General features: G+C 53.6%; 1 protein-coding gene across 1 annotated transcript; it reads right to left on the minus strand.

Moving 5' to 3' along the window:
- Nucleotides 1–1,525: 1,525 nt before the first annotated feature.
- BIK (BCL2 interacting killer) lies at nt 1,526–27,182 on the minus strand. Its single transcript, XM_070370151.1, has 6 exons — nt 27,131–27,182; nt 22,090–22,258; nt 4,623–4,772; nt 3,274–3,381; nt 2,475–2,592; nt 1,526–1,829 (listed from the first exon to the last, which is right to left on the minus strand). The coding sequence occupies exons 1-6, from the start codon at nt 27,180–27,182 to the stop codon at nt 1,749–1,751; spliced, it is 678 nt and encodes a 225-aa protein (XP_070226252.1). The 3' UTR covers nt 1,526–1,748.

A 27,182-nucleotide genomic window follows, 5' to 3' on the forward strand; every position in this document is an offset into this window, starting at 1 on the left:
CAAACCCCAGGACAGGATGACCCTGGCAAACAGTATCCCTGAATTCGCGCAGGGAAAAGTCACACCCCATCTAGCATCAGCCACATCCAGAGGCTCCATACGATGTTTCCGGCTCCTCTCTCCTCTGAGGAGCCCCAAACTCCTTGGAAAGCCATGGGCATCCACATGGGTTACACAGCTGGATGGGCAGTTTGTCCTGAGAGCTCAAGATGGAGCAAGCCAGGAGGACTTCCTGGAAGAAGCACCTCTGGATTTGGCCTTGCCACATCCTTAGCCATTCTACAGTGGGTCCCTGGGCCTTGGAGTCAGTAGATCACACAGGTTGAGCCCTCTGGTCACTCCCGGGTCTACAAGCTTGGTGGGAATTTGGTACCAGTCTGAGATGGAGAGTGAGCTCTCCAGACAAAGCCAGCTGCACAGATGGGGCATCCCAGCCATTGCCTGGGAACTGGGAGATTCTGGGCTCCACTCCCCAGCCCCACCATGAGGTTCTCGGGGCCTGACATGGTGACACCTCACAGGAAAGGGAGTGAAGTCAGGCCTCAAAGCCGTGGAGGGCCAGACCCTGGGGAGCTGCAGCATAAGGCCTGGGGGCGTGGCGGTCCCTTCAGGAATGAGGGTTGGAAGGTGTGCAGGGGTGTGGGCAGAATGGAGGGGGCAGGGTCTGACCAGCCTGCTGGAAGGCAGGGGGTAGCTGCACCTGCTGGGTCAGCTCCAGGGCGGAGTGAGGGTCAGCAAAGACTCACCATCCCTGAGTCCTGGCGGGGGTGGAGGATGAGACTGCAAAAGATGCTGAGGGCCGGGGAATGGAACGGGGGTGGGGGAGCTGGAAGGTGGCTCACCCCAGCCCAGGGCTGGCACGAGGTGGTGTGGAGAGACAGCACCAGAGGAAAGAGGGCCCCCTCTCAGGGTTTAGAAGCTGCCCTGGGTCAGGTCTGGGGTGGGCTGAGCCCGCAGGGTGGGAGCCTGGCTTCCTGCCCCGGCGCCCCTGCCCAGCAGCTTCTCTGCACCCTGTGGACATGAGGATCCCCAGCAGGTAGCCCTGGATGAGCGGACACAAGGAGGGCAGATGGCCCAATTGTAAGAGGCACTGACAGCCCAGAGGAAGGTATCCCGAACAGCAGGCTTCAAGCACCGAGACGTGATGAGGGAGTGATCCAGCTCGTGCAGGCCAAACAGCACGCCAGCCGTGGAAGGTGCAGGAAGGAGCTGGGAGCCGGGTGGGACCGCAGGTGCCCTGGTGACCCGGGCACGCCCTGCCTTCCCCACACCCCTCCGGCAGGATGCAGCCCACCGACCCCCAGAGAGGACCAGAGACTGGCTGGAAACCAACATTTTATTGAGCTCTCCTCGCCCCGCAGAAATCTATTCCAGCAGATTCTCTGTGCCACGGGCATCCCAGACACGGGGGTGTGACCAGCACTCCCCCCGCCGCCCCCTGTTCGACCAACCCGTGAGAGGGAGGCTCCGTCCCAGGACAGGCCACCGCAGAGCAGGCTGGCGCCGGGAGAGCAGGTCATTAACCAGTAACGACCCCAGAGGTATAATAAATTCATTTCTCTTACAAAAAAAAAAAAGGAAAAAAATAGTATGAACCTCAGTGTCCCAGCACTCAGAGTTTAAATTAAAAAAAAAAAAATCATCATCAGAAAACAGTTAAAAGACAACACCACCAAAACAGGGCCACCGCCAGGGTGGTGGTCGAGAGGGAGGGGCCAGCCCCACCCCCACACTGACCAGCAGTTCGGTCAGTGGGGGCGGCACCCCCAGCTGAGCATCGCCACCACCAGCAGGGACAGCGCCAGCTCGGGCCACAGGCTGGGCGACACCTGTGGGATGAAGGTGGCGACAGGTGAGGACCTCCAGTTGGCAGGAGGCCCGCCCGTTCAACCCCCTGCCCTGGGGACACGGGGAGCCAGCCAGGCAAGGGTGGGAATGGGGGTGGTGTGGGGAGTCGTCGGGTAACGTGGGGGCTGCAGGAAGAACTGAGGGGGTCTGGGACGGGGTGACCGGAAAGATGGGAAACACGGGAGGGGCAGGAGAGGACCATGGCCCTGAGGAGGCGGCAGGAGAGGAGGCCGGCCCACTGAGGGCTGCTGGTCTGCCAGGAAAACCCGTGTGATATTGACAGAATGGACTGGGGCACTGATGGGGAGGGAAGGGGAGGGCTCCGGAAAGCTGCTCGCCGGGACAAGAGGCAACTGTGAGCAGCCGGTCTGCCTGATGAAGGCAATTCCTGGCAGAGGGGGAAAAACACAGCCCAGATGAGGAAGCAGATGCGTGCATCCAGCCCATGAGCCACAGCCTCAAACCCAGAGGCCCCTGGGGACCAGGCAGTGGCAGAAGATGTGGGGAGCAGGCCAGACGAGACAGTCAGGAGTGACATCCATAGAGGGTGAGCCCCAAGCAGCCGCTCCAGAGCAGTCACCACTCACTGGATGGAAATCAAGGTCAGGAGTTCAAGGCTCGCTTACCCGGTCCCTGAGAGTCAGGAAGCTCCAGAGCCTTCGGTTCTCCCTAAGGTTGGTGAAAGCAGCCATAAAGCTTCTCAGAACATCCCTGAGCCCTACGTGGCTGTAGGGGAAAAACAAGCTGCAAGACAGAAAAGGGGGCAGGGCCGTTACACAGGAACAGGGGCAAGAGGTGGCCCACAGGGGACCACTGGGGAGGAGAGGGCCTATCCCCTCCCACCGACTGTCACCCAGCCCTCTGGTTCTAAATTCACCCCGGTGGGGATCTGGACTTGCGTCCTGGGAGCTGGGCGACGCCCCACCGCTCATGGGCTCCCAGAGGCCGGTGCGAGAGGAGTCGTGTTCCGAGAGAAACCCGGGCCCCTCTAAGGCAGGCTGCTTCCCTGGACACCAAGACACCCTGCCAGCTTGCATCCTGGTCTTCGGTAGTCAAGGCTGTCTCTGGTCTCACCCGGGCAAGTCTACGAGGTTCTGAGAACCTGGAGGGAAGCTGGCAAATGCTGGCAGCTGAGTCCTCCTGCAAGGACCCCCACCCCCATGCAGAAGGCTCTGCCCATAATGCTGGGCACGGAGCTCCATCCCGGCTCCCTGAGCACTTCCTGTCGTCTTCAGTCAAGACTCTTCTGGAAAGGGGCTATCTTGGCTTGAGGATAGCGGGGAGAGGAGGGCACTGGGGTCTGCGGCCCAGGACAGCTCCAGGGACTAGGTGGCTCTGGGCTCCGGGCTGCCCCCCAACCGGGAGTGGAGCTGCGGGGGGCCAGCCCTGGTCTACGGGCGTCCTCGGCCCAGTGGGGCTTGTCACCTGTACATGGTCATCCAGAAGGGCTCAACGAACTGGGGCAGCAGCAACCTCAGCTCCATCTCATCGGCAATGGAGGCCAGCTGCATGGCCAGGTAGTGTGGACTGTCACTGCGGGGAGGCAAGGAAAGGGACCTGGGGTGGTTGGGCTGGTGACCCCACGCCCCCAGGCCCCCAGATCCACTCCCAGATCCACCAAGGTGGGGGCAGGGAACCCTCGCACGCCCCCTCCTCTGGCTCCTACTTTGCTTCAGAAGAAGCCAGTGAGGTCCCATCCCCAGGGGAGGTCCCTGGAGCACAGGTGCTGGACCCTGGGGAGGGGACTGCCCCAGTGGAGCCTGCCCCCACCCCCGTCTTGTGGGAGGGCAGGGAGATACTCAATGCCTGTGACAACAGTTAGCCTCCCTTCCCCTCCAAGGTAATCCGAGCGCCCCGGAGAGTCCAGGGAGGTACCCTGGGACGTGTTTCCCAGTCCCTAATCCCAAACCCACCTCTGATGTCACTGCCCCTTCTGAGAAAGGAGGGGCTACCTGGCCCTCCCCCACCACTGACTCCCTGATGGAAACGGAGATGCTCACATTCACACCCTGGGCACCTGGGCCGGCTTCAGCCTTGCTCCCAGGGGGCTGCCCACATTCCAACCCGGTGACTTGGCTGGAAATTCCCCGACTCCAAGTCCCTCCCAGCCTAGCCCCGGCCACCTGCCCAGTCTGGGCGGGGAGGTGGGGGGAGAAGAGGAGGGGGGGACGGTGACACTAAGGAGGGCTGGCTGGCAATCAGGTGGCAGGCTAAAGTCAGGACGACACTGCCCCCAACTCCATTTACACGGAGGGGAAGGGGGCAGGTTTCCAAGTCCCTCCGTCCCTAAGATTCCGACCAGCCCCAAGCCCAAGCCCAAGGCCTAATGGCTAAGAGTTTTCCAAGGCCTGAAGTGGGAGGGAAGCCTCTAGAAGCCTGGCGCTGATGCTGGGACAGTCTCCCCTTCCCTGCCTTGATCGCCAGGGTTGGGAACTGCATCTGAAACCGCCTCCTTCTGGTTCTCTAAAACCAAATCCATCTCTTATGAGACCTTGATATGACTGTGGTCAGAAGGGCCAGGAGGCACTCCGTCAAGGCCACGAGCTTGAGTCATTCTGATGGCCAGCACCGCAGGGCGGTCCTGGAACTGACTATGCTGGGTGCTTGGAGGGGTTCCTCTGTGAGCAGCTCCACCCAGGGCACTTGCCTCCGTGACCACGCCCGGGGAATTTCCACGCTGCAGCCCTGCCTGGAGAACGCAGAGGGCTCTGCTAACCACCTGCCACAGTCATTGACCAGGAATGAGGGTGGGCCGGGCCCAAGGTTACCCCTACCTGTAGGGGGAGATGGGGTGGAACTCCAAGATACTGGTCACACCGGGAAGCCCTGAGTCTTGGTCGTCCAGGAAGCCTGGGCCATGGTTTTGTAGGAAGGTGTACAAAAAGAGGTTCCTAGAGAGGGGTCTTGCTTGATACATTTCTTCTCTGGAAGAAAAAGACAAGGACTGGATGCTCAGAAGTGTGCGATCTGGAGTATCATTTACTAGCACTTACCTCTACCCCGGCTTCCCCTGGCATGAATTCTGCTGTGTGCCTCTGGGAGGGTCACCATGCCTCTCTGTTCTTTCTCATCCATCTCTCAGGGATTTGGAGAAGATTTATAAGGGGTCTTGCCTTCTTCCTTTGTGAAAAGAGAATCAGGGACTTCTTCCCTGGCGCTCCAGTGGTTAGGACTTGACACTTTCACAGCCGCGGCCCGGGTTCAATTCTTGGTCGGGGAACTAAGATCCCGCAAGTCATACGGTGTGGCCCCCCCAAAAAGAGAAAATCGGACTATAAACGCAAGGCTCTGATGCTATCCCCAAGAGGCCTATAGTCAAACAAAAAATCCCAAATGTCTGGTGTCATAGTGGACTAAGGCTGGGCTCCATCCAGAGTGCCAATTCCTTGGGTTCTGCCAGCTTCATACTGCTACTCCCCCTAAGCAGAAAGAGGCACATATCACAGGCTAAGCAAGGAAAAGTCATTCCCAATGCCAACTCCCAGAGAGACAGTGTCAGTTTTTAAACAGGCACAGCATAGCACACACGTTTTCAAAGCCGGGATCACGCCTGGAGCGGGGTTGGATGAACTGGGAGATTGGGATTGGCATGTATCAAAGCCGTGGTTTTTCCAGTAGTCATGTATGGATGTGAGAGGTGGACCATAAAGAAGGCTGAGAGCCAAAGAACTGATGCTTTTGGACTGTGGTGCTGGAGCAGACTCTTGAGAGTCCCTTGGACTGCAAGGAGATCAACCAGTCAATCCTAAAGGAAATCAACCCTAAATATTCATCGGAAGGACTGATGCTGAGGCTGAGACTCCAATCCTTTGGCCACCTGATGCGAAGAACTGACTCATTGGAAAAGACCCTGATGCTGGGAAAGACTGAAGGCAGGAAGAGAAGGAGATGACAGAGGATGAGAAGGTTGGATGGCATCACCGACTCAATGGACATGAGTTTGAGCAAACTCTGGGAGATGGTGAAGGACAAGGAAGCCTGGCGTGCTGCAGTCCATGGGATTGAAAAGAGTTGGACACCACTTAGTGACTGAACAACAAAATGTATTAAACAGATAACCAATGACAACCTTAAAAAAAAAAAATGGGATCATTCCTTCCCCAGTATTTTATAACCTCCTTTCTTCACTTGACTGTCTCAGCTCTCCACTCCCCGGGCTCCTTGCTAATAAATCTAGCTTTCACTGAGGTGGCCCTGACGTGTGTTCACCAGTTCTAATACTTCTGTTCTCACTTTCGCCGGCATGCCTTGAAGCTAGTGGTGGGCCTGTAACCCACTTCCGGTCAATGAGGTCTCAGTCTGACCCGGGGGTTGAAAGGGAGCAGACACAGACTGGGCAGCTCTGTTTACATCATCATGTGTGACAGCTGGTTAGGCCTATGACAGTGCTCACCAGAATTTACCCCACACTGTATCAAACAGCCTTCGCTCCAGAACACAGTGAGGAGCCAAAGGGCCCGAGTTCAAATCCCAGCTCTTCCAATCAGGAGCTGTGAGATGTCACAGTTTTCTCATAGGTAAGGGATCAGGAGCCCCCCCACTAGGCTGCTGGGGGATGAAGGAACCTCCTTTAAGTGTCAAAACAGTTTTGAAAACATTGATCCATTTATTTGGCTCAGTGTTGGGTCTCAGTGTATCACGTGGGACCTCTCGTTCCGGTGCTCTGACTCTCTAGTTGAGACGCGCCCATTTAGTTGCTCCAAGGTATGTGGAATCTTGGTTCCCCGACCAGGGTATGAACCTCCATCCCCTGCACTGCAAGGCAGGTTCCTAACCTCTGGGCCATCGGGGCATCCCGATGCACAGCCTGGTGGGGAGCAGCACTGTTATGACCTCTGTACCTCAATCCACTATTCTTTCAATAATAATTAAGAGTAGGGACTTCCCTGGAGTCCCGTGGCTAGGACTCTGTGCTTCCAGGGCAGGGGGCACCAGATCCACTGCTGGTCAGGGAACTAAGATCCCACATGCCATGGATGCGGCACCCCCCCCCCAAAATTAATTGTATCAACAATCACCTGGTTTACACCCGGGCCTCCTGCTCCCCAGGCCAGGGTGGACCAATGTTCATTCCTAACTGCGGCTAAGAGGTACGCAAGCACAGGGATGCAGAGCCACACCCAGAGCGCACTCGTGCTCTCAGCGCTAAAGGAAACGCAGACAGGGCAGGGGCTCGTGGGCAGGCAGGTAAGTTTCCTGGGTCCTCCAGGTGCCGCCGGGCGAGTCTAGACAAGTCATTCTCAACAATGCAACCAAGCTGCACGCAGAGATGGACATGACGTCATCCGATGGCGCACACAGGTATCTGGGTGTCTGGGGCACCCTGGCCTTTGAGAAAGAAATCGCATAAGGACAGCATTGTTCCACAGAGAATACATGGCCAGAGTCTGCATCAAAGGGAGCGAGCGGGCTGCTTCAGTTTCCTGGGAGAGAAACAGTTTTACATCTGTTCCAGATGAAAGCGCGACGTGAAAGGCAGGTCGCGGGCACTGGGGCTGGAGGGAGCTGACGTGTACACACAGCCACAGGGGCCACAAAAGAGCCCCAGTCTGACAGATGCCGCCCGCACCTGTCAGGACAGCCCCTTCCCCCGCGGGCTGAAAGGCGCTGTCGGGTCAGGCCTGGTGGGTGGAGCCAGGAGGGTGGCCCCTGGCACCCAAGGCAGGGTGAGGGGAAGGGCGCAGCCACCTGCCGAGGGCACCTGCAGCCAAAGTGTTAAAAGCAGGCTGCCCCCGCCGCCAGCGACCCCACCCCAACCCTGCTGCCAACCAGCAGGCCCGCACACACAGACAGGGAGGGTCCCGGGGACGTCTCTAAGACCCCTAAAAGGCTGTTAGCAACACAGACACCCAGCGCAGGGGCCACTCCGGGTGCTTAAATCCTCGCCCATTCGTTCTGGGGTCTACCAGTTAAAAGCTATGGAGTGAGTCTAGAGCCACCTGCCACGTGGCCCCAAAGAGTAGACGACATGACGAGTGCAGCTCGAAGCCACTTCTGTAGCCAGGGAGGACTACTATTCCCCCCTTACGATTAGGGGATGCCGAGCCAGGGTCACAGACCCTGCTCCCAGGTCAACGCCCCTGGAAGGAGGGGCACTGATGCCATGGTCGGGGAGGGGAGTGGACTTCAGCTAGATTTATAGGGAAAATGGTATATGAGTCTTTTTCTTTGGGGCTTCCCTGGCGGCTCAGTGGTAAAGAACCTGCCTGCCAACGCAGGAGACTCAGGTTTGATCCCTGGATGGGGAAGACACTCTGGAGGAAGAAATGGCAACCCACTCTAGCAGCCTTGCCTGGGAAATGCCACGGACAGAGAAGCTTGGTGGGCTACAGTCCGTGCGGTCACAAAGAGCTGGACACAACTTACTAAAGAATGATAACAACAAACTTCTTCTTTCTTTCTTTTTTGGGCCATGAGTGTTAACCACTGGACTGCCCGGGAAGTCCTGTAAATGAGTCTTAACAAGCTAGATCAACACAGAAAACTCAAGAGCATTCCTACAAGACAACCTGAAAATACTGTAGACAGGAAATACAACTGTGGAAAGATAAGGTTTCTGATCAGGAAATATAAGGTTTTTTTTAATCTAAGAAAGGGTGCTTAAAATCTATATGGACAAGAACTTCCATGGCGATCCAGTGGTTGAGACTCCCAGCTTCCACTGCAGGGGTTAGGATTCCATTCCCTGGTTGGGTAATTAGGATCCTGCACACTGTGCAATGCAGGGGGGGTGGCCCCCCAAAAAATGCCTTTATGGATAAATACAAATTCCATTAAAGGACTTAAAAGATCCAGATAAATGGAGACAGGTTTTAACAGTAAACAGATTCTAAGCCCAGTGAACTTGACCTCGTGTTAGGCCAGCATTTCAGGAACTCGGACCAGGAGCTCTCACTGCCCTCAGGCACCAGGCCACAGAGTGTCTATGCAAATGGCCATTTTCAAGGGAAAGCTGGCCCAGCCCTCATTTGCATCTGTCTCTGCTCCCTTAGCCCCTCACTCTCCCTCCAAGCCCCTTTGCATGGGGCTGTTCTCTTCCCAGAGATGGCTTGTGCTCCCATGGACACCCTTGCCCCGCTGGTAAGGGGTCGCCAGGGGACTTCATACCCCACTCCAGTACTCTTGCCTGGAACATCCCATGGACGGAGGAGCCTGGTAGGCTGCAGTCCATGGGATCGCACAGAGTCGGGCACAACTGAGCAACTTCACTTTCACTTTTCAGTTTCATGCGTTGGAGAAGGAAATGGCAACCCACTCCAGTATTCTTGCCTGGAGAATCCCAGGGATGGAGGAGCCTGGTGGGCTGCCGTCTCTGGGGTCGCACAGAGTCGGACACGACTGAAGCAACTTAGCAGCAGCAGCAGCAGCAGGGAACTTCATCGGGCACGTGGCTCAAGCTTCACCTTGAGCCACTATCCCAATATCCTTCGGTTCCCAGTAGACGTGCCTAGAATCCTTGGGCACCTTGGGTACCAAAGGATGAGGGTCCCTGAGTCCTACGGGGCTGGTGCCTGACCTGGGACAGTGATGACTGGCAGCTCGGGCATGAGGCCTGCACTGCATGTGACCAGCTTTGAGGTGGCTGAGCATCATGAGTGGTGCCTCCCCAAGTGAACTCAACTGTCCGGGGGCAGGGCCTGCTCCTTCTGCACCTTCATGTGAGTCCCCAGACCCTTCTGGACCTCTGATCAGAGCTGGCCTGGGATAGACACCAGACTCTCCTCTTCCCTTGATCATCATCTGAGCCCTGCCCTGATGCTCCAAAACAGGTGGGGGGATATTGAACTGACGTCCTAACCAACCACTCACTTGCAGTGAGATCTTGGGCAAGACCCTCAGTTTCCTTATCTGCTAAATAGGCATAATGGTCCCACGCTAATAGGGTTCTTTTTCCGGGCAAGAGCCAGCACTAGAGACTTAGCCCTGGGGATCCAGTGGCTAAGACTCTGCACCTCCAATGCAGGGGGCCCAGGTTCCCTGGTCAGGGGACTAAAGATTCCACATGCCACAAGACCCAGTGCAGCCAAATAAAGAATGTTTTCTTAAAAAAGAACTAACACTAACTGTCTTATAATCCTGGCTGATGTTTGGGTATCAACTATTGTCAAGCACCGATTTAAGCCCTGTATGTGGATGAAAATGCTCACCACTTAACCCCGTATCTATCAATGAAAGAAGTGAAGAAATTCAAGTCCTTAGCCTTCTTACCCCAGTCAGTGCAATGGTTCTGGCTGGTACTAACGGAGGAGAATCAACAAGCAGACCTAGGCTGGTCTTGGGGCTCTAGATCTGAGCGAGAGGACAGTGGGGGCAGGGGCCTTGCAGCAGCCCCCCAGAGCTGGTCCCTCCCAGCGGCCCCCTCACTCCAGCAGAGGCTGAGGGCTGGGCCCGTCCCATCTGGCGCATCTCCTGCTGGGGGCCTCCAGTCTGACCTCCACGCAGCAGCCTCAGATCTGACCCCTCCACCTGCTCCATCGCTCCCCAGGCCCCTTGGGGGACACCACCAGGAGCCGCTTCTCCTCCTGGTCACCTCAGCCCTGCCGCCCCAATCCTAACCCGGCTCCCACCACACTAAAGAGCGCGTGCTCAGACACGTCAGGCCTCCAGTCTTCGCCTGGGCAGTGCTGCTGGCCATTCTCGCTCTCCTCTGACACCCCTGTTGGCCCCCGCTGGGTGTCCTGGGGGACAACCCCTGTGCCCAGCTCCCTCACTCCTCAGTGAGGACACCAGCAAGAGCCATTCCACGGGGGACAACCAGGAGCTGGGACTTCCCCAGTGGTCCAGTGGTTAGGACTCGGAGCTTACCCTGCAGGGGGCCCGGGGTTCCATCCCTAGCTGGGGAACTAAGATCCTGCAAGCCCTGTGGTGCAGCCAAACAAAAGTTAAAAAAAAAAAAAAAGGAACTGTTGTCACTACCGTTATTAATCCCTGCTTCCCAGCCCACAACACCGGGCAGATAAATGCTTGTCGAGTGGCTAAACAGGGGGGTGAGAACTGACATCACTGCAGCTGCAGATTCAGGAGCCTGGACTGGTTTCAAGCATCTATTTTTTTTCCCCAGCGTATTTGCAAAGGAGGAGTTTAAAACTCTTCTTTGGTGGAAAGGAAGGCACACCCACGCAGGCGGCAGCCCACGCTCACCCTCCTACACACGCGGTTGAAACCCATTTTCCGCTGGATCTCAGGATGCAAATCGAACCTCTCAGCAGCAGCCCCCACAGTCACGAGGACGCCTGTGGGGCTTGGAAGGAGGGGGTGTCAGCTCTGGACCGGCCAGGCTGCAATGTCACTGGTGTGCCTCTTCCACACACACCCTGGGATGGAAACAGCTGCTCCTGCCTTGTAGAGGGGATGAACCCTGAGTTGCCCCCCAGCCCAACCTTACCCATGTCCCTGAGGGCCTTGCAGCAAAGCAGGAACAGGTGAGGCCCCCTCTGGTAAGTGAGTCCTCGGGGCCAGGCCAGTGGATGCTCTGGACCCAGATGCAAAGCCCTGGCCCCCAGTCTTTTCCTTTGGGGGCCCACACACACACATGTCCCCCCAAGGCCCTGGTGTACAAAGCACTCAGTGCCCACAGCATCAAGCAGAAAAGCCCTGACTTGGGCAGGACAGATGTAGGTTCCTGTCCCAGCCCTGTCACTGCCGTGAGACCAGGAGCAGTCACCTAACTCAGAGTCACCCAGCTCAGAGAGAGTTCTGCACAGAAGCAGCACAGCCTCCAGGGTTGCAAAGAGCATCAAAAGATACAACGGTTGCCCATTTTCTGCCACCTCACGGGAGTAGGGAGCTCCATAGCTGGCTAAGGAATCAACAGATCCAGAAGGGAGTGAGAGACCGCTAGTCCCTACTTCTCTGGGGGTCAGTTTGACAGTGTCTATCAACAGAAGCAGAAGATATTAAGAAGAGATGGCAAGAATACACAGAAGAACTGTACAAAAAAGATCTTCACGACCCAGATAATCACGATGGTGTGATCACTGACCTAGAGCCAGACATCCTGGAATGTGAAGTCAAGTGGGCCTTAGAAAGCATCACTAGGAACAAAGCTAGTGGAGGTGATGGAATTCCAGTTGAGCTATTCCAAATCCTGAAAGATGATGCTGTGAAAGTGCTGCACTCAGTATGCCAGCAAATTTGGAAAACTCAGCAGTGGCCACAGGACTGGAAAAGGTCAGTTTTCATTCCAATCCCAAAGAAAGGCAATGCCAAAGAATGCTCAAACTACCGCACAATTGCACTCATCTCACACGCTAGTAAAGTAATGCTCAAAATTCTCCAAGCCAGGCTTCAGCAATATGTGAACCGTGAACTTCCTGATGTTCAAGCTGGTTTTAGAAAAGGCAGAGGAACCAGAGACCAAATTGCCAACATCCGCTGGATCATGGAAAAAGCAAGAGAGTTCCAGAAAAACATCTATTTCTGCTTTATTGACTATGCCAAAGCCTTTGACTGTGTGGATCACAATAAACTGTGGAAAAGATGGGAAAGAGATGGGAATACCAGACCACCTGACCTGCCTCTTGAGAAATATGTATGCAGGTCAGGAAGCAACAGTTAGAACTGGACATGGAACAACAGACTGGTTCCAAATAGGAAAAGGAGTTTGTCAAGGCTGTATATTGTCACCCTGTTTATTTAACTTATATGCAGAGTACATCATGAGAAACGCTGGACTGGAAGAAACACAAGCTGGAATCAAGATTGCCGGGAGAAATCTCAATAACCTCAGATATGCAGATGACACTACTCTTATGGCAGAAAGTGAAGAGGAACTCAAAAGCCTCTTGGTGAAAGTGAAAGTGGAGAGTGAAAAAGTTGGCTTAAAGCTCAACATTCAGAAAACGAAGATCATGGCATCAGGTCCCACCACTTCATGGGAAATAGATAGGGAAACAGTGGAAACAGTGTCAGACTTTATTTTTCTGGGCTCCAAAATCACTACAGATGGTGACTGCAGCCATGAAATTAAAAGACGCTTGTTCCTTGGAAGGAAAGTTATGACCAACCTAGATAGCATATTGAAAAGCAGAGACATTACTTTGCCAACAAAGGTTCGTCTAGTCAAGGCTATGGTTTTTCCTGTGGTCATGTATGGATGTGAGAGTTGGACTGTGAAGAAGGCTGAGTGCCGAAGAATGGATGCTTTTGAACTGTGGTGTTGGAGAAGACTCTTGAGAGTCCCTTGGACTGCAAGGAGATCCAACCAGTCCATTCTGAAGGAGATCAGCCCTGGGATTTCTTTGGAGGGAATGATGCTAAAGCTGAAACTCCAGTACTTTGGCCACCTCATGCGAAGAGTTGACTCATTGGAAAAGACTCTGATGCTGGGAGGGATTGGAGGCAGGAGGAGAAGGGGACGCCAGAGGATGAGATGGCTGGATGGCATCACTGACTCTATGGACATGAGTCTGAGTGAACTCCGGGAGTTGGTGATGGACAGGGAGGCCTGACGTGCTGCGATTCATGGGGTCGCAAAGAGTTGAACACGACTGAGCGACTGATCTGATCTGATCTGATCAAAGTCACAAGCACACAAGCCCTTTGATTTCTAGAAATTCGTCCTCCGTGCAGGCCTGCATGTACCTGGCAGGTACCCCTGCGCCAAGATCTTGAAAGCGCGTGAACACAGCGGGGAACACAGATTAACTGCACTGTGTCATTACTGTTCAGTGGCTACGGTGGCTGACTCCCTGCCACCCCGTGGCTCCTCTGCCAGGCTCCTCTGTCCTTCACTATCTCCCGGAGTTTGCTCAAACTTGTGTCCATTGAGTCGGTGATGCCATTCAACCATCTCATCCTGTCGTCCCCTTCTGCTTTTGTCTTCTGTGCTGCACACATATAAAAAAAAAAAAAAAAAGACAAACACCTCTATCTGCACAGATCCATCTCCCAAAAGAGAAAGAAGATTAGGAAAGAGGGGAAGGGGCCTCTCCGGGACAAAGGTAAGAAGGAGACTTAAATTTTTTTTAACTCTGCATGTTTCTGTCTTTCTGAATATTGGTGTTTGTCTCACTGATTCAAAAAATCGAGCAAAAATAATTGTTTCCAGTTCATCACCTGAATTTTCGTTCTGAAAGGATGATGTTTGTCTGAAAGGGTGATGTTTGTCTTCAAGGTCTATTTCAGGAATCGAGCATCCAACCTGTTCCAGCCCCCACCCCACCCACGCCCTCCCCACCTGGCAGGGGAGGCCAGACTTAGGAACCTGCAGATGCCAGAAGCAGCTGGTCTCAGGTGGGCGGGGCTCACTTCCTTTAAGTGACGGAGAAACAAGGGGGTGAGAGGGGGTGGGGGAGGTGGGCGGGGGAGCCGAGAAGAAGGTAAGAGGAGGGAAAGGTATTTTAAGCAAAAGGCTGGAAATTCAGCGTAGGAGCTGGAAGCCAGCAGCGTGATAGCCCGCTCCAGTAGTCTTGCCTGGAGAATCCCCATGGACAGAGGAGCCTGGCGGTGCTACGGTGCAGGGGGCTGCAGGGTCTGACACGACTGAGACACTGAGCACAGCTCGAAACAGGCTTCCTCAGCCCTACCGCTGCACCGGCGTCTCAGCCCTCTGCCTTGAAGCCTGGCGCAGGTGCTGACGTGGGCCACCTTCAACCAGGTGCAGACACTGCAAGAGATCCGACCTCGGGACTGCCCTGGGGGTCCCGGGGCTTAAGACTTCGAGCTCCCGATGCAGAGGGCCTGGGTTCGATCCCGGATCAGGGAACCAGATCCCACATGCCAAGACCCGGCGCAGTCAAATAATTAAATGAGAATAAAATATATTAAACAAAAGAGAGAGTGAGAAATCCAACTTGGCTTCTAGCTGGGGTGGCCTCAGGCAAAGGCTTGCCCTCTCTGGTCCTGTAGTTTAAAGCTTAGTAACCCCACACCCTTTTGATTTGCATCTACTGAGTCCAGCCTCCTGAGGGTTAGAACAGTGAAGGGCTGAGACTATTGGATGGATCTGGACGGTGAAATAAAACCAGGAAGAAAAGGTACTTCTTTAAATCCTGAGCAATGGAGCCAGCTGAAGGAACAGATTTCTGACACTGATGATGCAATAAGAAAACCGTAAAATCAGAGCCATATAAAGCCTGGACTGTTCTAGCTGTTTTAATCCGTCTTTTACATTGGTTTTTGTTTTCTAAACATTATTTTCCAAGCTACTGTATATTTGGATTGCGGGACAATTTGTACGATGAATACTTTTTTTTTTAAGAAATGTGCATTATTAAAAATATTCTGGACTTCCCTGGTGGATAAGAAGCCACCTGCCAATGCAGGGGGACATGGGTTCGATTCCTGGTCTGGGAAGATCCTACATACCTCAGGGCGATTAAGCCCAAGCAACTCCAGTGCAGCCAAAATTTAATTTAAAAGAATATTCTGAGTGGAGCTAAAACAAAAACAAACAGTGATGGGTCTGTCGCCCACTCAAGCAGAGGAGCTCCATGACATCCGGCCCCAACTCCAGGACACGTTCTTGGCCAGAGCTGCTGTGAGATGACTGGGCTCCAGGTCCCCAGGGCCTGGCCCAAGGATCTCAAGAATGTCAGCGGAAAGAGCGATGCAAAACCAGCGCCCCCTTCTCCTCCGTCTAAAATGGAAGGAGGTGGGCCTCCGTGTATCATGGAAAGAAGTCATGGTTAGCTGTGATCGACAGGACCAAGACATGGAACCTGCTCTGAGCTGTGTTTACATCTCACTGGTTACACATTATTTATGAAGGAAAACGCTGAGCCAAGGGGCCCTGGGCTACAGGCACACCTGGGTTCTGATCCAGCTTGGCTGTGGTACTCTGGACAAATTCCTTAGCCCCTGTGCTCAGTCACTCAGTCGTGTCTGACTCTTTGCGACCCCCTGGACTGTAGCCCAACAGGCTCCTCAGTCCATGGGATTTCCCAGGCAAGAATACTGGATGGGGTTGCCATTTCCTCCTCCAGGGGGATCTTCCCAACCCAGGGATCCAATCTGCTTCTCTTTCATCTCCTGCATTGACAGGTGAATTCTTTGCCACTGAGCCACCAGGAAATTCCCACACTACACTTGATCTTAGCCAAAAGCCCTGCTGGACCCCCTAATTCTTCACTTACTAGACAAGCACTGGGGACAGATTCTTTTCTGTTCTTTCCCGCTCAAATATCCATTAAAAAAAAAAAAAAACTGAAGTGTAACAGATGAATAATTCTCTTGACAACTGATTTTGAAATTGGCTTTAAACCAGTTGGCTGAGGTCTGAAAGTTTCTGCCCCGCCCCAAATTCCTCTGTGGAAAACCTAATGCCTGTGGATGAAAAAAGGAGGGGAGGGCCCCGGGAGGCAAGGAGATCCCGAGGGCTCTGCTAATGGGTTAGGACTCTGCTAAACCAGGCCCAGGAGTGCTCCCTTCACATCCTCCACTGGGGACACAGGAAGTCTGTGGCACCCTGACCTTGGCCTTCAAGCATCCAGAACAGTGAGAGGTAAGTATCTGTGGCTTATGAACCACCCAGACTAAGGTGTTTGTTAGAATACACACATCATGAAGTGAGGAGGAACCAGGTGGGGATCACGGTGAGGAGGCCTTGCACGGCCGGTCTGCAGGGGTGTCCCAGTCGGCCGCATCCTCGTTGCCACCTAAAGGGGGCCCCGGGCTTCCATCTCCATTAGAAAAAGAATGGTGCCAAGGTACTGCTTGGGGCTGCCGCATACATTTAAAAAGGCTGAATGTCAAACAATAAATGCTGAAGAGGGTGTGGGGGAAGGGAATCCTCCCACCCTGTCGGTGGGAATGTCAGCTGGTACAGACACCACGCACAGCAGTGTGGAGGTTCCTTCAAAAACTGAAAACAGAGCTACCATACGATCCAGCAGCCCCACTCCAGGCACATATCTGGAAAAGATGAAACTCAGGTTCACAGTAGTGCTATTTACAACAGCCAGGACATGGAAACAATCCAAGCGCCCACCAACAGATGATTAGTTTAAGATGTAGGGGGTGTGTGTGTGTGTGTGTGTTGCTGTTGTTATGTTGTGAAGTCATGTCCGAGTGGGCTGGGTTGCCATTACCTTCTCCAGGGGATCTTCTCGAGTCAGGGATCAAACCCCCATCTCCTGCATTGCAGGTGGATTCTTTTACTGCTGAGCCACCTGAGAAGCCCACACACACCCCTGGGAAATCCTCCCCCAACACACACACACACGAAATATTACTCAGTTATAATAAGAATGAGGGCTTCCCTGTGGCTCAAACAGTAAAGAATCTGCCTGCAATGCAGGAGACCCAGGTTCAGTCACTGGGTTGGGAAGATCCCCTGGAGAATGAATCGGCAACCCACTACAGTATTCTTGACTGGAGAATTCCATGGACAGAGGAGCCTGGTAGGCTACAGTCCATGGGATCGCGAAGAGCCACACACAACTGAGTGACCAACTTGCGCTTTTTTTTCAAAAAGAATGAACTGTTGCCATTGGCAGCAACATGTATGAACCTAGAGATTGTCATTCTCAAACAGAGAAAGACAGTTGATATCACTTACATGTGAAATCTAAAACAGTACAGATAAATTTATTTACTAAAGAGACTCAGGCATAGAAAATTTATGTTTACCAATGGGGAAAGAGGGAGTGTAAATCAGGAGTGTCAGATTAACAGATCTACACTACCATATATAAAACAAACAAGGACTTCCTATATAGCACAGGACACCACGTTCAGTGTCCTGTGATAACCTAACAGAAAAGATTATATATACACATATATATACAGATATCCAGATCACTTTGTTGTATACCTGAAAGTAACACAATACTGTAAATCAAATATACTTCAATTAAAGTTCGTAAGAATTTACATGAAGGACTATGTGCTCCTGGGTCCAGACACTAAGGGCTCAGAGAGACGTGGCCCTCACGGTCTCCTTCCTTCCAGACAGTTTTGGGTCTCCCCAGCGCTGCAGGGTCTCAACCACTTACCAGATCTGGACACGGACCCCTCCAATCAGCAGCCTTGGGGGCTCCCCTTTCTGGGGACAGATCCTGGGCTGCCTACTCCTCTCTTTCCACACCCTCAAGCCCACCTTTACACCTCCTGCTACCTCCCCAGGTTGGCATCAGGGACCTGCGTCTTCCTCCAGGCTCAGAACTTACTTCCTCCCAGGACAGAATTAATTGCTCCTAACCCAGCACCTTGTGTAAACAGACCTGGATTAGGCACACAGCCCATGACAGTCTCATTAAATGTTTACCTGTCTGTCTGCCCTGGCTCAGAGCAGGAACTAGTGAATGAGGACAGCCCAAGGGAACCAGATAATACAGGCCCAACAGAATGAAGGGACTGGGCTCACAGGACAGTCAACTCCTGGCCAGGGCACGCTGGCCCGGACACACTCAGCTTTTGAGAGGAGGCAGAGGTTGCATGCATGGTATACAGCAGGGTCCCAACCCTTGGGCCGCAAACCTGGATGGGTGCAGGGCCTGTGAGCAACCCAGCCAGCAGGAGGTGAGCGGCAGGTGAACGAGCAAAGCCTCATCCGTACCTATAGCCGCTCCCCGACGCCCGCATGACCACCCGAGCTCAGGAAAACAAGCTCGGGGCTCCCACTGACTCTGCATGATGGTGAGCTATATAATTATTTCATTCTGTATCACAATGTAATAATAACAGAAAAAGAGCATGATCACTGTAGCGTGCTTGAATCATCCCCAAACCATCCCCTCCGCACAAGTCCGTGGAAACCGATCGCTAGTATCAAAAGGGTTGGGGACCGCTGGTATACAGTCAGCGCTCACTAACGGGAGGCTCTTGGTCCGTGAACTTGGAGCTCCGCAGCAGTGCACGCCCACCCAGTTCACCGCCGGGATTTCCCGGATGCGTCATTGTCTGCAAATGGGAAATCCGCCCATCTCTCTGGCCAGCCTCCGAGCCTTCGCTGAGTTCCATGCCAGACCCAGTGCCTCTGCCCAGAGCCAGGTGGGCTGCCCACTCCGGCCCCGAGCCTGCCTCTCCTCTCAGACTCTGGGTGACCCCGGGTCTTCTCCCACCTCCAGAAAAACAGGTTTACCAGGCAGCGCCTGGCAAGGCCCAGAGGGTGTTTTGTGTTGTCACAGCCCAATATTGACACTAGGGAAATCAGCTGCCCTCCCCAAGCCCGCCCAGGGCCCTGACCACCAGGCCCGGCCTCTCCTGCCCGCCTCCAGGCCAGTGAGGGACTCCGGCCGGGGACTTATTTGCTTACATTCTGTGTTTCGCCCAGGGCCCGGCCCCAACCAACCCACGGCAGGACAAAGCGCCGGCCGCACACGTCCACTCAGACCCGCCGCAGGCTTCCTGGTGGCCGCCGACAACAAAACCCAAGTGTGCCGGGAACTTCCTTGAAACACCGAAGAATTGTTCTGGGCCAAGAGAAAAACAGCCCGACTCTCGTGGGATCCACTACGGCCACGGGAGGGGAAGCCAGAAGCCATTAATTGTCTACAAACTTAATGGGATCACTAAAAACAGGATGCTTTCCAGGGAGAGGGGGAAACACCTCGGAGGTCAGGGTCAAGACTCACTGGTGGATGGAGCCGTTCACCGAGGACCCCCGTCCATTTCCTAGACGACCAGACGTGAGAAAACGGACGACCACTGCTCTCTCCTTTCTTTGCAGCTCAATTTCTGTATCTGTGCTTGTGCTCAGTCGCGTCTGACTCTGTGACCCCGTGGACTGTAGCCTGCCAGGCTCCTCTGTCCATGGGGATTCTCCAGGCAAGAAGACTGGAGGGGGCTGCCATGGCCTCCCCTCCAGGGGATCTTCCCAACTCAGGGAAGGAACTCAGGTCTCCCGCATTGCAGGCAGATTCTTTACTGTCTGAGCCACCAGGGAAACCCAGTTTCTACACCTACTGACCACCTAATAAAACTTACAATAAACATATTGATACATACAACCAGCTATGTTTAGAAGCTCTAACCAGCTTCTTCCCAGAGTGCTCAGGTTGTGATGGGCACGGGGGATACTCTAGTGTGATCTTTCTCAACTCCTGTTCTAGGACTTCCCTGGCGGTCCTGTGGTTAAGACTCTGTGCTTCCAGTGCCAAGGGGCCCAGGTTTGATCCCTGGTTGGGGAACTAAGATCCCACAAGCTGTGTGGCATGGCCAAAAAGAAAAAGAAAAAAAAGAAAAAATAAATTCCTGTTCCAGTGGAGCTATAGGCTTGTGTAAATCATACTAAGTGAGCATGTGTAATTTCCACACTGTCTTGACAGTCCTGAAAACAATAAAGTAAAATCCTAGGCCAGCCCACACTGTCAATAGAGTGTATTTCTCCCAAGGCCGTTCTCGCTGAGACAGACTCTATTCTGTCTATGGTATGTGTATCTCTCTAAATAAATTCACTTCTTACTTATCAAAAAAAGAGAGAGAGAGCTTTAGGGCAGAGGAACCCCCGGGAACAGTGGGAGGGCTGCGGCTCCAGATCAGGTATTCACAGAAGGCTTCTCAGAGGAGGAAGCAATTGCGATAGTGAGTCTGGCATCCACAGGGGCGGTGCCAAAGTACATCACTCCACTTATTTTAGGCCTCACCCGCTCCCATGGAAGGCTGCACAGAACCTCTGGTGCTTAGAGAAATATTCCTGCTGATATAGTTCCCACCGAAAAAAATAAAATCACCTGGCAGCCATCTTAGAGGGTAAGTTAAAACTGTTTCCTGCCCCGAAGGACATTTCAAGGCACTGTCCCCCAGAAGCCCCTCTCCCCAGACTCCACTCCTCCCAAACCAAACACAAGCAAAAGTAAACTTGTACAAGCTAATGTTGGTAAGGCTGGAGAAGCCACAGTGACCCCGAGGTTAAGACGGTGGGAAATCCCCAAATCCTGGACTGAGAAGGGAGGGGAGATGAGACCATGGGGAAGACCAGCACCACCAGCCCAGTGCTAAGACCGGGATCCCGGCCACTGCGGCATCAGATGCCAACCGCCCCAAGTGTGCCGCTCCTACTAAGAACTCATTCCAAGGGCAGCCCAGAATAAGTAGAAATAGAGTTAAAGAGCTAACTCCGGAGAAGTCACTAACGGCCACCAACACTCGGGGGTGGTGTTCCTCCAGCCCTGGTGGGAAACCTCATGGACCCATTTTACAGAATGAGCAACTGAGGCTCAGGGGTGCCAGAACCCAGCAAAGACAACACAGCCAGAAAGTGGCTGAGTGGAGAGCTTGGCTTGTCTTCTAGGGAACAGCTCTGGGCTTTTTGGTTAGACAGCATTTGTAATGCCTCCTGAACTCAGGCTCAGTTTCTCCAGCCGTACAAGGAGGCCTCCAGTCCTTGGAGGCCGGCCAGCGCAGAGCCCTCCCTAACGTGGTAAGGATAAAGCCATAACCCTCCCTTCCCGGGGAGCTGCAGCGAAGCTTAGGAAGGAAACCAGGCCGCATAGGTGCTTGGAAAACGCTACAATAGCAGCAGCGGCAAGAACAACAACGTCCTGGCGAAAACTATACTAACAATTAACGGTTTACCAAACGACTCACACCCAGGAGGTGGGGAGCCCGGAGCCCCTCAGGGCTGGTCCTGGCAGCGCGGGGCCGGCGGCGGGACGCCTCGCGGTCCCCGGATGGGGCGCGCCCGGCGGTCCCTGCTTTGCACCAGCGACCAGGGCGCCTTCCCCGCGGGGCGCACCTGCCCCGGGCGTGGGCAGGCAGAGGGCGCCGCGCCCGCCCGGCGCGCAGTTCCTGTTCCGGACTTCCCCGCGTCCCGCGTCCGGCCGGGCTCGGGCCCCCTGGCCGGTGCGCGGCGCCCGGGCACCCCGGGCCGGCGGGGACCGGTTCCCGACGCCATCTTCCTCCCCCGCCCCCATCCTTTTTCTTTTTGGGGGGACCGCGCCGTCGCGGCCCTGGGCTGGCAGCCCTGCGCTCGGGTCCTATGCCCAGAGGACCTGGGAGTCCGGCTTCGGAGGGAGGAGAAGGGCGATCGGGCGCCGGGTCCCCCGGGCGCGGGGCAGACGGGCCGCCCCATTGCACAGATGCGGAGACTGAGGCCCCCAGAGGCCAAGATCGCGCACCGGAGAACTGGAGCCCCGCCCCACCACCCCAGCCAGCGAGGCGGGTGTTTCGGAGCCAGGGTCCCCAGACGCCGCCCGCAAGTAAGTAATCCAGCCGGGACAGGAAAATCTGGGGCCACTGGCCTCTCTACCTTCCAGCGGGCGCCCAGGGCAGCCCCAGGGCGCTCACCTGCCGGGCTCGGGCTGGGCGGAGGGGTGGCCGGCAGGGAGCGAGGGTCACAGCAGGGGCGGGAGGGCTCACCTCGCGTCCGGTGGTGGCAGTGGCGGCGGGTGGTGACGGCGGCGGCGTCCACAGAGCTCGAGCCGCGAGGCGTATTGTCTGCGGCTAGGGGCCCGCGTGCGCCAGGGTGTCAACCGCCGGCCCCGCCCCGGCCCGCCCCCAGGGCCGCGTCCCCGCCCGACTCCAGGACCTGGCGGGGTCCAAAAGGCAACAGAACTGCTAGGGGGTGATCTGCTTACTCGGTTAGTGTCTCTCTGTCTCCTGCGCTCTGCAGGTTTGTGGTTCGTTCCGCAGAACTGTCGGGATGAATCCCCCTGACTGCATTTATGTGGGTGATCCAGGGTCTCAACATGGATTGCCTCAAAGAAGTCCTTAGGGCTGCTTGATGCTTTTTTTTTTTTTTCATGCACATGCAAGAAAGAGAACTTAATGACCTGCTAAATGACAGCGTGACTTCAGTGCTCAAATATCCCAGCTCTCTGTGCTGGCAGCTTCAGGAGTTAAGTTTTGTTTGAGTTTGTTTTTTTCTTCAACTTTTTTTTTTTAATCGCGTGAAAACGCACAAAACAGAATGTAGGGTCTTTACTATTTGGAAGTGCACTGTGTAGTGGTATTCATGTTGTTCTTCAGTCCCTGAAGCTGTGTCCGACTCTTTGCAACCCCATGGACTACAGCACGCCAGGCTTCCCTGTCCTCCACTATCTCTCGGCGTTTGCTCAACTCATGTCCATTGAGTCGGTGATACCATCCAACCATCTAATCTTCTGTTGCCCCTTTGCCTCCTGCTCTCAATCTTCCCCAGCATCAGAGTCTTTTCCAGTGAGTCAGCTCTTCAAGGGTCATGGTGAAGAGTTTGGCAAAACGTGGTCCGCTGGAGACGGGAATGGCAAAGCGTTCCAGTATTCTTGCCTTGAGAGCCCCACGAGCAGTATGCAAAGGCAAAGCACGTTCGACCATCACTACCATCCATCTCCACAACTTCCCATGTTTGAAAACACCTGCTAAACAGTAGCTCCTCCTCCCTCCCCCAGGCCCTGCAGCCATCAGGCGTTAGGCTTTTTTTTTTTTTTTACAATTTATTTATTTATGGCTGTGCTGCGCCTTCGTTGCTCCCTGCGGACTTTTTCTGGTCGTCTGCGCTTCTCACTGCAGTTGTTCTCTTGATGTGGAGCAAGGGCTCTAGGCAAGTGACTCAGTAGTTGTGCTGCAGGGGCTTCGTTCCTCTGAGGCACGTGGGATCTTCCCAGACCAGGGATGGAACTTGTGTCCCCTCCCCTGGCAGGCGGATTCTTTCTTTCTTTCTTTGGCTGTGCCAGGTCTTAGTTGCAGCACCAATTCAGTTCAGTCACTCAGTCGTGTCTGACTGTTTGCGACCCCATGGACTGCAGCACACCAGGCCTGCCTGTCCATCACCAGCTCCCGGAGTTGCAGCATGCGGGATCTTAGTTCCCTGACCAGGGATGAAACCCCAGGCTCTGTCCACTGGGATCTCAGAGCCTTAGCCATTGGACCATTAGGGAAGTCCCAGCGGGTGGATTCTTAACCGCTGGACCACAGGGAAGTCCAGGCTTTAGGTATTTTTAAGTCTTTTTCACAGATGTGAACAGTTAGACTCCAGCTTTGTAGAAACAGCCTCAGCAGCATCCTACCAAAGTCAGGGGTCTTCCTGCACCCCCTTCCTCCCACCCCCTATCCTTCCAGCTGTACCATCCACTTCACCTGTGTTCCTATAGCCATGGTGAGGACAGCCCCCCGCTGCTCTGGCGCTCCTGGGTCTGGGGGGAAATGGGTGGCAGAGAAGGGCCTCAGAAACCTCCCGGGAGAGAGGAGACATCAGAAAAATTCCAGGAGGGGTGGTCCCCAGCCCTGGGATGGGTTGGGGAGGAGTAGGGTCTTGAGTTCCCAGCCTGATATTGAGTTCCCAGCCTGGAGTGTGTGGAGGTGGAGGAAGACAGGGCAGAGCACCGGGATTACAAAGTAGCTGTTGTCCCAGGAACACGACAGGCTTGCCTGCCTCCTTCCTGCTGCCTCTTCTGAGAGAGAAACAGCAGGTTCCGGGGAGCTCCCCTCCCCTGAGTTCTGCTGTTTGCTACCCACTGGGAGTCCCCCCACCCCTTCTCCCCACCTCTGGAGTGATGACATGGATATATTTTTTTTTTCTTCATTGTTCTCATCTGTAAAATGGGATGGCAGCATACCCCCTCCCACCTCCACCCTATAGGGTTAGAGGGAGGGTCAGAGGAGATAATCATCAAAGGTTTAGTGAAGACTAAATTTTGAAGGTCAGCTTCAAGACCCCTCCTTCCCTCTCTTCTGATTTTGTAATCCTTTCTGTGAGAGCCTCTCAAATCAGGTAAACTCCAAACCCTACAAAGCCTGGATTGTCCTGGGCTACTTTATAGACGGAAGGAGGAGCCTTCCAAAATAGGGACTTCTCTCTAAATGTGCTCTGCAGATGGGAAAACAGACTCAGAGAGACGAAGCAGACTCCCTGGCGGTCCAGTGGCTAAGGCTCCACGTTCCCAACGCGAGGGGCCTGGAGTTCATCTCTGGTCAGGAAACTGGATCCCACTTGTTGCAACTAAGACCTGCGCAGCCAAATATATAAAAGTAAATATTTTTTTAAAAGAGGGAGGGGCAAAGCAAGCCATGATCTCACTGCTAAGTGTAAGAATGTTTCCAGAGGGGTCTCAAAGCTGAAGACATGGTGTCTGGGATATAGTTGGTGTGCTGCACTCAATAGGTCTGCAAATTTGGAAAACTCAGCAGTGGCCACAGGACTGGAAAAGGTCAGTTTTCATTCCAGTCCTAAAGAAGGGGGATGCTAAAGAATGTTCCAACTATCGTACAACTGCACTTATTTCACATATTAGCAATGTTATGCCCCAAATCCTTCAAGTTAGGCTTTAGCAATACGTGAATCGAGAACTTCCAGATATAGAAGCTAAGTTTAAAAGGCAGAGGAACCAGAGATCAAATTGCCAACAGTCATTGGATCTTGGAGAAAGCAAGAGAATTCCAGAAAAACATCTCCTGCTTCACTGACTACGCTAAAACCTTTGACTATGTGGATCACAACAAACTGTGGAAAATTCTTAAAGAGATGGAAGTACCAGACCACCTGACCTATCTCCTGAGAAACCTGTATGTGAGTCAAGAAGCAACAGTTAGAACTGGATGTGGAACAACAGACTGGTTCCAAATTGGGAAAGGGGTATGACAAGGCTGTATATTGTTACCCTGCTTATTTAATTTATATGCAGAGTACATCATGAGAAACGCTGGGCTGGATGAAGCACAAGCTGGAATCAAGATTGCCGGGAGAAATATCAACAACCTTGGATAAATAGATGATACTACTTTAATGGCTGGAGAAGGAAAAGGCAACCCACTCCAGTTTTCTTGCCTGGAGAATCCCATGGACAGAGGAGCCTGGTGGGCTACAGTCCATGGGGTTGCAAGGGTCAGACACGACTTAGTGACCAAACCACCACCACCACCACTTTAATGGCAGAAAGTGAAGAGGAACTAAAGAGCCTTTTGATAAAGGTGAAAGAGGAGAGTGAAAAAGCTGGCTTGAAACTCAACATTTAAAAAACTGAAATTATGGCATTTGGCTCCATCACTTAATAGCAAATAGAAGGGGCGAAAGTGGAAGCAGTGACAGATTTTCTTTTCTTGGGCTGCAAAATCACTGGGGACAGTGACTGCAGCCATGAAAGTAAAAGATGCTTACTCCTTGGAAGGAAAGCTGTGACAAACTTAGACAGCACATTAAAAAGCAGAGACATCACTTTGCCGACAAAGTCAGTCTAGTCAAAGCTATGGTTTTCCCAGTGGTTATGTACAGATGTGAGAGTTGGACCACAAAGAAAGCTGAGGGCTGAAAAATTGATGCTTTGGAATTGTGGTGTTGGAGAAGACTCTTGAGAATCCCTTGGACTGCAAGGAGATCAAACCAGTCAATCCTAAAGGAAATCAATCTTGAATATTCATTGGAAGGACTGATGCTGAAGCTGAAGCTCCAATACTTTGGCCACCTGATGTGAAGAACTGACTCATTGGAAAAGACCGTGATGCTGGGAAAGATTGAAGGCAGGAGGAGAAGGGGATGACAGAGGATGAGATGGTTGGATGGCATCATCGACGTAAGTTGAGCAAATTCTGGGAGATAGTGGAGAACAGAGCAGCCTGGTGTGCTGTGCAGTCCCTGGGGTCACAAAAGGTCAGACACAACTTAGCAATTGAAGAACAACAATGAACATTAGCAGAACAGATGGAGGAGAAAGGACAGTTTAGGGACAGATAGGGGATAGAAGTGCCCAAGGAAGGGCTGGGTGAAAATATTTGCCTTGCAAGGTTCCCAAGTAATATGCAGATTAAATGGACAGGAGGAAGCAAAAACCGTTGGAATAGGAATTGGGCCTGTAGAAGGCCTTGGCTTCCTGTCCAAAAAAGGATCAGATGGCATATGATAATAGCAATAACAATAACAATAGTAGCTGCCATGATCCATTCAGATCCCTCGATCCTACTACCAAGCATTTTCTATTATTGCCTGCAATCCTTACCTCTGTCCCATGTTACAGACACTGGTGCGTATGAACAGTCCATGTATCAGTACAGGCCAGAGAATCCTGGCGGCCTCATCTTACAGATCAGAAAACTGAAGCTCTGAAAAAGAAGGCCAGCCACTTGTCAGAGACCAACCAGCCCATGAACAGCAGAGGTAGATTCAAGCCTGAGTCTCCCTACTCCTGCCACAGTGTCCTTTCCACCCACCATAGCTGGCCTCAGCTTCCCTTTCCCCACTGAGATTTGCTGGCCTGTCCCAGGGCCAGTGGACAGGGAGTCCCTTCCTTGCCTGGGAGCCTCCCTCCCAAAGACTCTGTGGATCCCCCCCAGCCCTAGGTAAGCCCCTCCTGCTGGGGCCATGACTACATCTCTCTACAATTCAGGGATCCATGGGCCAGCAAACCCTCTGTGCCAACTTAGGGCTGAGTTTTGTTCTTACTGTGATTTGCTTTGATCATTCATTTAGCAAATATTGATTGACACCTACCGTATGCCTGGCTGGGGTGTGGGTGATGGCGATCTAGAGATGACTCGTTCAT

Source organism: Bos mutus, chromosome 5 (assembly GCF_027580195.1).
Source record: "Bos mutus isolate GX-2022 chromosome 5, NWIPB_WYAK_1.1, whole genome shotgun sequence".
NCBI lineage: Eukaryota > Metazoa > Chordata > Mammalia > Artiodactyla > Bovidae > Bos > Bos mutus.

Bases quoted from the DNA above. Each gene is read 5' to 3' on its own strand.
- BIK (XM_070370151.1), bottom strand. From the start codon at position 27,182: ATGAACGAGTCATCTCTAGATCGCCATCACCCACACCCCAGCCAGGCA. The intron at 3,382-4,622 runs GTAGGGGTAACC...GCCTCCCCGCAG, and splicing joins CACCCCATCTCCCCCTACAG to TGACAGTCCACACTACCTGG. The intron at 1,830-2,474 runs GTAAGCGAGCCT...TTCATCCCACAG, and splicing joins TCCTGACTCTCAGGGACCGG to GTGTCGCCCAGCCTGTGGCC.